The following is a 15,070-nucleotide window of genomic DNA, read 5'->3' as shown; positions in this document are numbered from 1 at the left end:
CTGACTGGTCCATTTCTTGGTGCTTCTTAAAAAAGAGCTTAAGCAGCACATCTTGAAATATACCAAAAAAGGGGCCGTAAATTATATAAGCTCAACCATAAATATAAATAGGAAAACCAAAAGAAAATGGACACAGAGCGAAAATGAATATAAAAATATTACAAGCTTATTAACAAGTAACTAAAACCAAAAATCAATGCATATTTGTAAATACACAAACAATTAAAAGTGAAAGGCGACATCCAAGTGCCCGCAGAAGGTATAGGAAATATTGCACCAGTATATAGGTAAGAACCAATCAATATAGAAGATTTAAATTGATAATAGTAAAGAAAATAATTCAGTGCATACAGTATGGTCCAATATAATGAATATTTGATTATATAGAGTAGTTATCAAAATGCACATATGTGCAAAACATATGGTATAAATTCAATAGTTATCCATATTACAGCAGTATTAGAAATGATGCAGTGTAGTGCTTAGAGCTTTAGTACAACCTAAATACAAACTGCCATGCAAGATCAGTGCCCAAACAAATCATTTAACTCACAACGAAGTGAAAAAAGACGGAACAGTAAAGTGCAAGATGCCAAAATATAGTCTACCATAAAGTATAATCTACCATAAATCATATAGTGTAATCATAATGGTATGAGCAGTCTTCCAATATGAAAACACAGAGAGAGTATGTATATAGATAAACATGTAAGTACCCAATAGGAAAGAAACTACAGTTAAATATGGAACTACACATGGATGGGCTGAGGTAGCAGAGATTATAAATAAGAGGTATCTGAAACCAACCTGCTGCTGTGGACGTGGGAAGGAAGGGACCCCAATGCGCGTTTCGCACAATGTTTCTTCAGGGGCGTCATACTTTATGGCAGAGTATATTTTGGTATCTTGCACATTACAGTTTGGTCTTTTTTCACTTCGTTGTGAGTTAAATAATGATTTTTTTTGGTGCAATATTTCCTATACCTTCTGCCTCACCGTGGCACTTGGATGTCGTCTTTCACTTTTAATTGTTTATGTCTTTACGTATATGTATTCATTTTTGGTTTCATCTTGAAACCCTAGTCTGCTTTAAAATCTTTGCTTGAGGGGAAAGCTTGCTAATGCAGTGTAACTACCTGGTTTCTTGATGCTTCTTTTGGTGTTGCCATGGTGTGATATGAAACTGTCTTCCACAACCTCACTTTTTATAGCAGAGTTTGGATGTTCCTCACCCAGCTTTAAGCCTCTTACATAGCTGTTTCAGCTAATGACTGTGTGTCAACCTATGAATGAAAATGATTATTACCTGTCTGGTATAATTGGTTTCTCATACATAAGCCTGCAAAATCCCTGACTTTGTGCAAGTGTTCCTAGAATAACTGATACTTTGAAGACAAATAGCGGTCACGCCAAATGTTGATTCAATTTAAATTTCTATTTTGTTCATTCACTTGTTGATAAAAAATAAACTATTAACACTTCTATTTTTGAAATCATTTTTACTTTGCAGCATTTTTTCCGCACCTATAAGTTTTGCACAATATATATGATATATGGTGAGGCATCTGGATTTATTTTAATAGCAGGAAAGTGGCTTTGGTGCAAGGAGATGCATTAAAATTGCAATTTAGTGTCTGTAATGGCATCAGTACATAGAATTTTCTACTCTAAAACACTATTAGGGGCAGGTAGTGAAGGCTGCAGCCCCGCGATGAGCACTGTGTACCTTCTCTTGGCAGCCAGAGAGCATGTCTGATACCCAAGTCCCTTGCATCCGTTTTGCACGCCTTCTCTGCCATATTGTTTTTTTTTTTATCATACACTGTTTCCTATTTTATAACGTGATCTGCCGTGTTTTCCAGTAGTAGTGATGGTTTGCCGGCAGAGTTGACATTTTTCCACTGTAGTGACCATGTTGATATGATGCTAGTGTTTTGTACATTGTGCCCTGGGAGATGGCGCAGCTTCGGCAGTACAGACCGTTGCGCCAATGTTCTTTTATTATGTCACCGGAATTGGAGGTTTCGGTGATGCCAGTGAATCCGCATCTTTTTTTCATTTTGCATTGGTTCCCGTAAACCTTTGGTCATTTCCAGCATCATCAGGAACACTTATGACCTGACATAATACAAGATGGACCTGTTGCCTGCCTGTTTCCTCTCCCGACATTTCACGGCTGTGAGCTGCCGCCTGTGTGTGTCTGTGATTTGTACGTTTACTTCGGAGGTGACTCTCACATAGCCGGCAGGAGAAATTGCTGCCTTTTACATAGGGGTGCAATCATGCCCACCCCTTGCTGCCAACGCACTGTGTTTTAAAGGAAGGGAAATGAAACCCCTCTGGCAAGAGTTAATTTTGCGCGCCGCGTCCTAATGGGGGCCGGCTTTCTCAAGCAGACTGGATAAAGGGATTACATATGTGTCTGGAGTGTGACTTTCCATATTCTGAGGGTGACAAGTGTGTGTATATAATTCTATATACATAATATAAATATCTATAAAATTATAAACTTCAAGCATTTGATGCATCGTTTACCGGATCTTTAATGCAGATCTGTCATGACGGTTTTATATCTATGAACCCTTTGGGACACTTTGCATTCGCCTGCATTTTCGTTTGACAGGTTTTAGCCCATTGTTACAGAAATTTGGGCATTTTTTTTCTGCCACTTTTCTGTTCCTCTGTAGGAGCTGAACACTGATTTTTTTTTATTTTCCTTTTTATTTTATGTTTGCCATTTTTTTAATCTACATTTTCCACTGACTGTGTATTTTATTTTTTCTTTCTGTGACAAGGATGTTGGATTTGAACTTTCTTAGCAGTGCAGTATTTTCTACCACATGATGGCAGCGTGTTACTCTTGTGATGTAAATAAAAGAAATGTTACCTAGCCCTCGTCCCAGATTTGTCTGTTCATGAAAGGTCTATTGTGTTTAAAGTCTACCTGTCAGCAAGAAAAAAAAAATACCTTGCTAATAAATAAAGTTTTAACCCCTTTACCCCCAAGGGTGGTTTGCACGTTAATGACCGGGCCAATTTTTACAATTCTGACCACTGTCCCTTTGAGGTTATAACTCTGGAATGCTTCAACGGATCCCGGTGATTCTGACACTGTTTTCTTTTGACATATTGTACTTCATGATAGTGGTAAAATTTATTTGATATTACTTGCGTTTATTTGTGAAAAAAAGGAAATGTGGCCAAAATTTTGAAAATTTCGCAATTTTCCATCTTTAAATTTTCATGCCTTTAAATCACAGAGATATGTTACACAAAATACTTAATAAGTAACATTTCCCACAAGTCTACATTACATCAGCACAATTTTGGAACCAACATTTTTTTTTGTTAGGGAGTTATAAGGGTTAAAAGTTGACCAGCGATTTCTCATTTTTACAACACCATTTTTTTAGGGACCACATCTCATTTGAAGTCACTTTGAAGGGTCTATATCATAGAAAATAGCAAAAAGTGACACCATTCTAAAAACTGCACCCCTCAAGGTGCTCAAAACCACATTTAAGAAGTTTATTAACTCTTCTGGTGTTTCACAGGAATTTTTGGAATGTTTAAAAAAAATGAACATTTAATTTTTTTTCACAAAAAAATGACCTCATATCCAATTTGTTTTATTTTACCAAGGGTAACAGGAGAAATTGGACCCCAAAAGTTGTTGTACAATTTGTCCTGAGTACACCGATACCCCATATGTGGGGATAAACTACTGTTTGGACGCAAGGCAGAGCTCAGAAGGGAAGGAGCGCCATTTGACTTTTCAATGCAAAATTGACTGGAATTCAGATAGGACATCATGTCGCGTTTGGAGAGCCCCGATGTGCCTAAACAGTGGAAACCCCCCACAAGTGACACCATTTTGGAAAAAAAGACCCCCTAAGGAACTTATCTAGATGGGTGGTGAGCACCTTGAACCCCCAAGTGCTTCACAGAAGTTTATAATGTAGAGCCGTAAAATTAAAAAATCATATTTTTTCACAAAAATGATCTTTTCGCCCCCAATTTTTTTTTCCCCAAGGGTAACAGGAGAAATTGGACCACAAACGTTGTTGTGCAATTTGTCCTGAGTACGCTGATACCCCATATGTGGGGGTAAACCACTGTTTGAGCGCAAGGCAGAGCTCGGAAGGGAAGGAGCACCGTTTGATTTATTCAACGCAGAATTGGCTGGAATTTAAATCAGACGCCATGTTACGTTTGGAGAGCCCCTGATGTACCTAAAAAGTGGAAACCCCCCCACAAGTGACCCCATTTTGGAAAGTAGACCACCTAAGTAACTTATATAGATGTGTGGTGTGCACTTTGAACCCCCAATTGTTTCACTAAAGTTTATAATGTAGAGCCGTGAAAATTAAAAAATATTTTTTTCCACAAAAATGATCTTTTAGCCCCCAATTTTGTATTTTCCCAAGGTTATCTGGATAAATTGGTCCACAAAAGTTGTGCAATTTGTCCTGAGTACGCCGATACCCCATATGTGGGAGAAAACTACTGTTTGGGCACGTGGCAGAGCTCAGAAGGGAAGAGGCGTTTTGAAATGCAGACTTTGATGGAATGGTCTGCGGGTGTCACGTTGCATTTGCAGAGCCCCTGATGTACCGAAACAGTAGAAACCCCCCCACAAGTGACGCTATATTGGAAACTAGACCTCCCAAGGAACTTATCTAGATGTGTTGTGAGAACTTTGAACCTCCCAAGTGTTTCACTAAAGTTTATAACGCAGAGGCGTGAAAATAAAAAATCAGTTTTAATCGGGAGCAATCAAAGATTTTGTAAAACCGCATAATGCAACTACTGTATACCTTGTGTTTTATGGCATCGAACAACTTAATCGGCCACACAGAGGAGGACACGGAGGCCGTCACTATCGAGAGAGGTGTTATGGATGCTCCAGTTAAGCCCCAGACAGCCTCAAGGTTTAAAGTTCAAATATGATCTCATTCATTTATTAAATAACGCAACAATAATATTCAAACAGGTACAAGTATTGTCAGCTATCAATAATATTTTATTGTGTATGGGACAAAAACTTGAAATAGTAATCTTTGCATATTATAGTTTTATGTACCACCTGTTACCCATAATGGCCTCACATGATTGGTTGCTGTGGTTTTTAAAGAGTAACCATCGTTTTATTTAAAAAATCAATAGTACACATGAAAATAAGAAACTTTGTAATACAGTGAAGAGCAAAATGGTAAAGCTGTTTTTTACTTTTGACTTTCAGGCTCCATATCTCTCCATCCGCTTCTTCTTTGGATGTGAGACTACCACCATTTTATAGACCATCATCTTGGCTATCTCCTACATATATTTGACTTGCAACTGTTTAGCATATGATTAGTTATGCAGATTCTTGTCATGTCACTGCATTGATATTGTTTTGTTGCTGGTGGTAGAAAAATATTTTTCTTCCTGTATACTACAAAATACAATCTGTTCTCACATTCCCTAATAGCTCAGTGTATTACTAGGTTGATTTCCAAACAAAAGGTCACTTGTTTAAATCAAGGAGCAGCCATGAAGATTTCCCAAGAAAAGAGAAACAGCATCATCCAGCTCATCGATAATGGTCTCTTGGCCAAGAAAATTGCCAAACTGCATCATGTGAGGCCATGACAGTTAGAAGAAAACGAAATGAAGTCTGTCCATCCATTCAGAAGCCAACAGGTGGACGTCCCGGGAAAATATCGGAGTAAACAAGTCGGCTCATTACAAGGTCTATCAGTTCTGGCGCAACAAACACAGTAGTGGAGGTGGCCCATATGCTTCATAATATTGAGATCACAGATGTCGATTCAAGTGCTGCAGATTGCACAAATCTGGAATGGTGGCCGGAAAAAAAGGTGAAGGCGCCTCAACTTCAAGATCATCATGAGAAGCATTGGTTTGAGTTTGCAAACAAGTATGAAAAGTGACCATGTAAGGATATGAAACTGTTGATTTGGAGCAATGACACAAACGCCAATAGACTAGGCTCTAATGGGTGCAAATGAGTTTGAAAGAAACGGGAAAAATAAGCTAACGGTTTGAGAAATTGAAGGAACTGTCACGTTTGGTGGAGGAAGCCTGATTATATGGGTTTGTTTCACAGCCAAGGGCGTTAGATGCTTGACTAGGATCAATGGTGGTCTCAGTGCTGAGCTATATGTGAGTATCCTACAAGATTAGTTACTTCGTACACTCCGAGTACTATGGGTAGGAAAAGGACAACCGTGTTCCAACAGGACAACAACACGAAGCTTAGATAGAGACTAACAAAGAAATGGTTCAATGACAATCAAGTAGAGTTGCTGGATTGGTCCCCAGATCTCAACCCAATCAAACACTTGTGGGTAGGATTGAAGAAAAATCTGAATACATACCCAAGTGAATAGAGTAGTATGCCCCAACTTTGGGAACATGTAGAAGAGATCTGAGATTAAATTTCGGTTGACATATGTTTGACTCTGATCAAGATCATGCCCAGAAGGATTCAGGCAGTGCTGAAAGCCAAAGGTGGATTTACAAAATACTAACAAAATAATAAAAATTTAAATTTAGATCTTTAGGAGCAAAATAGTAACAATGAAGTGACGACATGAATCTGCATAACTAATTATATGCTAAATAGTTGCAAGTCAAATTTATGTATGAGATATCCCAGATGATTGTCTATAAAATGATGGTAGTCTCACATTGAAAACAGACGTGAATGGAGAGATATGGAGCCTGAAAGTCAAAAGTTCAAGACATTATCCCACTATTGCTCTTCACTGTGTATCTCATCAGAAATCTGCTTCTTTCTCCTCCAGGACAGATCTTTAATTCTGAATTCACAGGTAAAACCTGTATTCAGTGAAGACAGAATGTTGTGTTACTGATATAGGAGATGGCCATTGGTCTTGATAAGATTCTATCTCCGTAACGCAGCATGCAAGCACACGGCACCGGTAATGTTAATGTCGGGTGTCTCCTAACAATCTGTACACTAAATAAATGACTACTTGTCGCTATGAAGCATTCCCATGAAGTGCTATGTGATGGTGAAGTGCTTCATTCTCGTAGTCCCTGGGAATGACAAGTGCTAGAAATCCCAGGCCTTTCGATGGTGAGAACTCTGCACCTGGTAAATACTGAAGCTTCAGTCCCATTTAATCCAAGACAGCCGAGCAGTGAGATCTGAAAAGAAGGAATACATGGCATGAGTTAGTGGTTCTACATCAGGTGCTGGAAAACATTAAGCCCTTCATCTATAAACAGGCACCATAGCGAGGAAAGTCCTGAGAAGCCCTTATGTTCATTGCTACTTGTGAACATCAGCGCATTTCAATGTAAATTAGGGCAAACAACAGTGCAAATCTACAGTGTAAAGTCCCATATTGTTACACTTGAACAAGCAAACTGAACATTAGCAAATCTGCAGGGGCGATGTACTCCAACCCATTCCCAACCTGGCAAATTTAAATTTTTGTGCTTGTTTTACTTCCTCCCCTTCTTCCAAGAGCCATAAATATTTATTTTCTGTCCCCACAGACATTCGAGAACTTGTTTTTTGTCGTGGGACGTATTGACATTTTGCATGATGCCATCGATATAATGTACTGGAAAAATGGGGAATTCCAAGTGCGACAAAAAAGGATTGGTTATTGTGAATCGAATTTTATTTGTTCCGTTTTCACGTTACAGCTGCGATTTGTGAATCACGGGACTTGTGAATGAGGCAATAAATGCAGGTACTAAGACAGAAAAATATTTAGAATTGAGAGTCCTCAGTGGTTGATACCTTTTAATGGCTATTTTAGAATCAACCACTGCGGACTCTCAATTCTAAATATTTTTCTATCTACTGGCTAACACGGTACCAAGATATATTTCTTTCCGGTACTAAGACAGTCATTTAAAAAAAAAAAAACACAAAAAGGTTAAAAAAAAGTTAGTAAAAATACATTCGTTTTTTCTTTTGACCGAAAATAGTGTGACAATAACCTAAAACATTTTTTTCATTCTCTCCTGGTTTGATAAATGTCCACAAATGTCTGGATGCAAAGAAAATAGGCAGTGAAGGGTGGATGGAAGAGGGACAGGAAGAGAGTAAGAAAAATGGTGCTCTCACAGCATTTGCTCTTCTTGTAAGTGGTACAATGTTGTAAAGTAAATCTAAACTATTCTTGACAACCTGGAGATAAGTTGAAGCCATGGTTCAGTGATTTGGGGTGTTATATCTTAAATACCCACGGGTATAATGTGCTGTCTGAATGATGGTTCCTTTAGAGTATGTGCGTACTGTCTTTTTGTTGAGGTTTTGGATCAAAAACTGAGCAGAAACTTTTTAGTAGTTTTTGAACAGGATTTGGAAATTTTCTTTATTTCTTCTATGAATTCTTAGTATTCTCTCTCTGCGTAAGTTCCACCCTTGTTTTTGGCTTACTAATACTGATGGAAAATGATATTTGTCATAAGCATTTCAGAAATTATTTCACTGTAAACATAATCCTGATGAATGAAAGATATTAATTATGATATTAATATTACTATTAATTTATGCTCTCAAATAACTTACCACTAGTGTTCCAGATCATGGAATTGGAACCTTGAATACCGTTTCTTACAAATTCATCAACGTAGGATTTAGGGTCAATCCCCGAGGCCAGTATGTCTCTTAATAAAGCAATGTAGGCAATAGCCAGCCGTAAGGTGTCGATTTTTGATAGGCGCTTCTCATAAGGGAATGTTGGCACCTTACCGCGCAACTCTTCAAAGGCAGAATTAATACTCAGCATTCGCCTCCTTTCTCTAATGTTTGCAGTGTGCCTGTGCACCTTTACTGATGGACCCAGGTAGCTTTGTTCTTCACAGGAACCTGTCCTTTCAACATCAAGATCGGACATGGGGATCTGCAAGTCAGGTGTGAACTGAGGGATGGAAAGCCATGGAGATAAATGTGCCGTGGAGACCTCAAAGTCCAAGTTGCAGTTGTCTATTTCGGAGAGGTAATTACTGTCTAACTGACTCCACAACTGTTCTTCACTTGACGATTCTTGGTACCACCCAAAATCCTCCATTGTATTGGGGGTGATGTGTTCACAAGCAGGATACAATATTAAATGGGGAAGACCAGTCTGGGAGAATTTCTTATCAGTTGCCTTTAAAGACTCCTCAGCCACTCCACAACTCTTAATGTTATTGTTGATCTTCCTAAGCTAATTAGAAGATGAAACTTCTTTTCAGGGGCTGTCAATGAATCTTATTGCTTTTCTATAGCCTTTCTCTTTGAAAGTAATGATTTGGGGTGTTCAGGTTATCCTTTACACCCCCTTCCCATATCCTGAAGTGCTCTGTAGAGCAGAGGTGATTGGATTTTTACAGAAGCTTGTCAGGAACATATGAGCCTCTTGTGTTTCTCAGTAATTGGGATCGCAACCTCTACACATGGGAATTGGTCTGAGTTCTGCAAACATCTTCACTTGAATTAACTTCAATGATGTTTAAGTAAAAACCACATGGAGAATGTTAGTATTTAAAAAGTAGCATTAGCATGAAGTGTCTCTTCACGGTGTCTCCTGCTACAGAGAAGGTGTCATCCAGCAAAGATAAAAAGTCTTCTCTCCAAGATTAGAATGGCATGAGAACGGATTTTATATTTAATGCAAATTAGCCTCACTTAGAAAAGTAAGTTACAAGTATCGATGAATGGCAATAATGGCCCATTTACAGGAACATTTGTTACCAATTCGGCCCATCTGATCAGGGAAGCGATCACCTGCCAAACAAGCAGAATGCTTGATCATCAGGTGCAATGATACTTATTCATGCATGAAAATGATCAGCAATGCATAGCCCCATGTAATCCAGTGAGATGCTGCTGGATAACACATCTTTGGATAGGACATTCATATTGTCGATCGTTCGGTCTTCAGCACTCGCTCATCAGCCTGTGTAAACAGGACAGTAAACGACCACCAACAGGCAACTGTTTAACAGATCCTATCAGTCTGAAAAAATGAGCCATAAGGCATTGTTCACACTATGTTATTACTATACTTAAGGTACCTTCACACTCAGCAACTTTACAACGAGAACGACAACGATCCGAGACGTTGCAGCGTCCTGGATAGCGATCTCGTTGTGTTTGACACGCAGCAGCAATCTGGATCCCGCTGTGATATTGCTGGTCGGAGCTAGAAGTCCAGAACTTTATTTGGTCGTCAGATCGGCGTGTATCGTCGTGTTTGACAGCGAAAGCAACGATGTCAGCAATGTTTTACATGGAGCTAATGACCTGTGAGAACGATAAGTGAGTCGCCGTTACGTCACAGGATCGCTCCTGCATCGTTCTGGAGCTGCTGTGTTTGACGTCTCTACAGCGACCTAAACAGCGACGCTTCAGCAATCGGCTCATTGTCCATCGCTGCAGCGTCGCTGAGTGCGTACCTTTAGATGCTTAAGGACAACCTTTGGCATTCATTGTATACCTATCCCAGCCTTCTGTCAGATATATGCAATTAGTGTGAACAGGGTCTAGTTTTACAAAACTTCCTTACAATTTTTCTCCCAGGTCTGTCTCATTGCTATATGGGTTAATAGTGATGAGCGAACGTGCTGGGATAAGGCATTATCTGAGCATGCTCGGGTGGTAACCGAGTGACTTCGGCATACTCGAATATGTTCGAGTCCCTGCGGCTGCATGTCTAATTACCTAACAGGCTATTCCTGCATGTGTTGCGTCAGTCGAACAGCTGATCAAACATTTCTAACATATTTTGAGCATGACGAAGACCCTTGGTTAGCACATTAGCATGCTCTGATAACACCATATCCCAGCACGGTCGCTCATCACTAGTTGTTACCCATTCCTATAAAAGTGGCATGTATAGTAATCTGGGGGGGGGGCGCAGAATTACTAATGTAGTGTAAACTTGGACTAGACAGACTGAAAACGTGACAAATTTATCAGTTTTTTCAAGTTGCTAGATTTCTGTCTACCTCTGCACCACCCCTTGATAGACCAATATTTTGGTAGCAGGATTTTGGTGCATCCTAACCCATACCCGCTTTCCAGCTTTGCCACCTTTTCATGTGAGATGCATAATAGGTATTAAATAGTGATGAGCGAGTATACTCGTTGCTCGGGTTTTCCTGAGCACGCTCGGGTGGTCTCCCGAGTATTTGTTAGTTTTCCTCGCAACAGCTGAATGATTTGTGACTGTTAGTTTGATTAGATATGGGGATTCCCTAGCAACCAGGCAACTCCCACATGTACTCAGGCTGGCTAGCAGCTGTAAATCATGCAGCTGCATCAACAAAAACTAAATCTCCGAGCAGTTGCAAATACTCGGAGACCACCCGAGCAACGAGAATACTCGCTCATCACTAGTATTAAACTAGATGTAACAACCTGATCCAAAATGTAGAGTATTTTTTGCCAAAGTAGAAACTGCCACCAGAATAGTAAATCTGCCCCTTCATGGATTGCATCTGTCACTCTACATAAATGATGCTTGCAGCCTAAATTAGATTTTAGAAAGTACAGCACAATTTATTAAACTCTCCTGGAGTTTCGCCGGGTCCATGAACTGTGGGTTTAATTAAATAAGGTCGACTTGAAGGCAAGGAGAATGCCCAGGATGAAGCGCACATTTGCCTCTGAACTTTTTCTACTCCATGTTTGTAAAAGTGAGAAAAACTTGGGATGAAATTGTAGAAAATTAATTTCTGCTTTAAGACTGGGAAAGCTTTATCAGAATATTCTATTCCGGATGTAGCATGGCCGCTTAAAGAACATTAAAATAAATATACATCTGGCACGCTAAAAATCATAGATGAGATTTCCCTTAAAACTATTAAATTACCGCATGGCGCGATATATGACTAATATCCACATTAAATAATCCCATTCTGCTTACCAGCATGAGCGACCTGGTGTCAGGAGCAGATGACGAGATGCCAGCGGCAGTGGGGGCAGCTGTCACCTACAGCTCTGTCACTGATCTCACTCCTCCATCTCGAGGGCATTGTGCCAATATGAATGTAAACCCCTCATCGTGTCCAGATACTGTGATCGTATAGAAATAGCCATAATGAACAGCTTTACCCGCCATTGTTTTGCCTTTTATGATAGCGTTTTTTTGTTTTTTTTTCACTCCTCTGCCTTTAAAGACCCATAACTTTAAAGTTTTTGGGATGAGGTACATTTATGTGGTCTTGTTATTTGCAGGACAAGTTGTAATATTTAATGCACATTTATTTTTTGCTTTTATGCTATTCTCTGGCCGGTATAAATGATGATCGCTCTATTCTGAAGTCAGTATAATTGTGGCTGTATCAAATTTATAAAGTTTGCGGTATAAAAACAATAATCTCTTCCTGTGTTGCCAGGTAAGGGCTCGTTTTGTGTGTTGACATTTTTGTTGATACAATTTTATTTTATTTATATTTTCGATTTTCTTTTTTTTTTTTTCTTGCTTCAAAGTGGCATAAAGAAAATGTAGCAATATTGGAGTTTTTTTAATGTATTCATTTTTAGAGGGTTTACATATTGTGATCAGTTTATAGTCTGGGTTCTAACGGAAGTGGCGATATGAATTGTGTACCACTAGTTAAATGGGATGAAATCCCTGGAATCTCTTCTCCAGGGCGTGACACCTGCTGTGGGTACACATGATCCATCCACAGGACGTAACTATACATCCGATTACACTAAATGACCCCAAATATAAATGTACATCCATTTGTTACAATAACACAGGTCTGCGACTAAAAAGCTGTTTGATTATTTTCATCTAATTTACATGTATTTTGGTGTGCTGAAAACGAAAAAAAATATTGAAAAAAATCCTGGACGTCAGGATTTGCCACAATATGCAAAATCTACTTCAAATTTAGTATATTTTTCTCAATTTTTGGTATTTTTTTTATCTTGGGGTTTTGAAAGTAAAAAATACTATTAATTAATTCACATCAATGCATTGAAGACATACAATGCCAAAAAAATATAACTGCCGAGGGTGCTCACAGTTGGTGAAAAAAATGTCCTCCGAGAAACTTTGGTTCCTCCCCATAAAGTTCTTCTACCACCTCTCCACATAAAATTGGGATTGATGAAGCAGTTCGTAAAATCACTTCCAAAAGATGGAGAATGCTTCCAATACTTGGTCACCAAGTTTCCAGGCCTCTCGGAGGCAAAATTGAAGGTGTGTTCGTCGGACCAGACATTAGAAGGCTTATAGCTGATCAAGAGTTTATCAATACCATGACGCATCTTCAAAAAGGGTGGTTTGCATTTAAAGAGGTCGTAGAGAAATTTTTAGGCAATAACAAAGACCCTGACTACAAAAAAAACCGACGGACGAATGCTGAAAGCATTTCAAGCTTTAGGTTGCCTGATGAGTTTGAAAGTGCATTTCCCCCATTCCCACCTTGACAACTTTCCTGAAAATTTGGGAGCTGTGAGTGAAGAGCAAGGTGAACGATCCCACCAGGACATTAAAGAGATGGAAAGAAGATACCAGGGAAGATGGAGCATTATAATGATGGTAGACTACTGTTAGACGCTTCAGAGAGACATTCCAGATGCTACTCACAAGCGTAAATGTACCAAGAGAAGCCTCACAGGGAAGAAGAATCGATTTTAGTGTGTGTTAGTGAGCTCATTGCAGTTAAAAAATGATTTTCATGAAACATTTGTAATAAAAAATTAATTTTATGAGTCTATTTTCATTTATTTTGAGGTATTGTCTTATTTAACATAGTTAATTAAATTGTCAGAAAACGTGATGTCCTATGACAAAATGGAGGTCATTTTCGGATTCAGCGCACTTAAAAACATAAAGATTACGTGGAATAACCAAAACAGCTCTTGAAAAAAATAGCTACTCACTTCACATGCAATGCCCCGTCCACACGGCCCACATTAGCGCACACGGGCAGAGAGACATTCACCTCGAAAGACACCCTGCAAAACTCACCTGCTGCGACATCCCAGCCGCCGCGAGCTATAATCAGGGCCATCGCCTTCAGAGTATCAGTGCGCTGCAGGCACAGGCCACATCTAGCTCCGTCGTGTCTAGAATGGAGTTGCTCCTGTGAGGCATGACTTCAAGGGAAAGGGAGGAGCCTCATGGATTACACCGCTGTGCTCATAACAGGTAGTTGATGTGCACGTTGTGAGGGGGAAAATGAGTGGAGGTGGAAAATGAGAGAAGTGATGCGCTGCAGGTGGAGGCTGTGTATAAGGCCACATTCACACATTCAGTAGTTGGTCAGTATTTTACCTCAGTATTTATAAGCCAAAACCACGAGTTTCAGAAAAATACAGAAGTGGTGACGTGTTTCTATTATACTTTTCCTCTGATTGTTTTACTCCAAGTTTTAGCTTACTAATACTGAGGTAATAATACTGACCAAATAACGTGTGAGCGAGGTCTAAAGGAGAAAAAGCTCAGGGACAGTCCTTGAAAGTAGTAGGGATCGAGTTGCAATCTCCATGCTTTTCTCATGGTGAACTTTACGTGGCCTGTTCAAGAGTTGGAACTGACAAAAATTAATCTTTGCACCGGAAGGAAAAAACAAAAATTTTGTTTATCAAAAGGCTCTTGAATGAGTTGAAAATAAAATACTATCAATATTTGGGTAATACTTTAATTTGTGTTGCAAATCTGTAGTGCAGTGTATATGATGTGAAATGTTTTTATGTGCAATATAATTATTATTTGTTATATAACCACAGTTAGTTTCTATGCCCGGGCAACGCCGGGCTCTTCAGCTAGTATTTAATAATAATAAAAAAAGTGTTTCTTTTAATTAAGACAACGTAATAAAACATTAATCTTTGCATTAACCCCATGGGAAAAACTGTACCAAACACTCATTCAGTGATGCATCTTTTTAGTGATGTCACGGGAAAGCTTAATCCAACGGCCGAACACGTATGTTGTGGTCATTTGTCAGTAGCATCAATCAGCAGGGTATACTCATATTCCTTATATTTCAGGGAGACCTCTCACCAATAGCGCCTTCACACATTGAAAACAGGCTCCTCTGGTGCAGTTTTATATCCCGGAGAACAAAAAAAACC

General features: G+C 39.2%; 1 protein-coding gene across 1 annotated transcript; it reads right to left on the bottom strand.

Moving 5' to 3' along the window:
- Nucleotides 1-5,006: 5,006 nt before the first annotated feature.
- On the bottom strand, nt 5,007-9,197 carry LOC143784289 (helix-loop-helix protein 13-like). The gene is made up of 2 exons (XM_077272388.1): nt 8,558-9,197; nt 5,007-7,176 (listed from the first exon to the last, which is right to left on the bottom strand). The coding sequence occupies exons 1-2, from the start codon at nt 9,057-9,059 to the stop codon at nt 7,139-7,141; spliced, it is 540 nt and encodes a 179-aa protein (XP_077128503.1). The 5' UTR covers nt 9,060-9,197; the 3' UTR covers nt 5,007-7,138.
- Between the last annotated feature and the right edge of the window lie 5,873 nt (nt 9,198-15,070).

Source organism: Ranitomeya variabilis, chromosome 7 (assembly GCF_051348905.1).
Source record: "Ranitomeya variabilis isolate aRanVar5 chromosome 7, aRanVar5.hap1, whole genome shotgun sequence".
Lineage (NCBI taxonomy): Eukaryota > Metazoa > Chordata > Amphibia > Anura > Dendrobatidae > Ranitomeya > Ranitomeya variabilis.
Note: the sequence above shows the minus strand (reverse complement) of the source record. Positions and strands in the feature narration are given on the sequence as shown.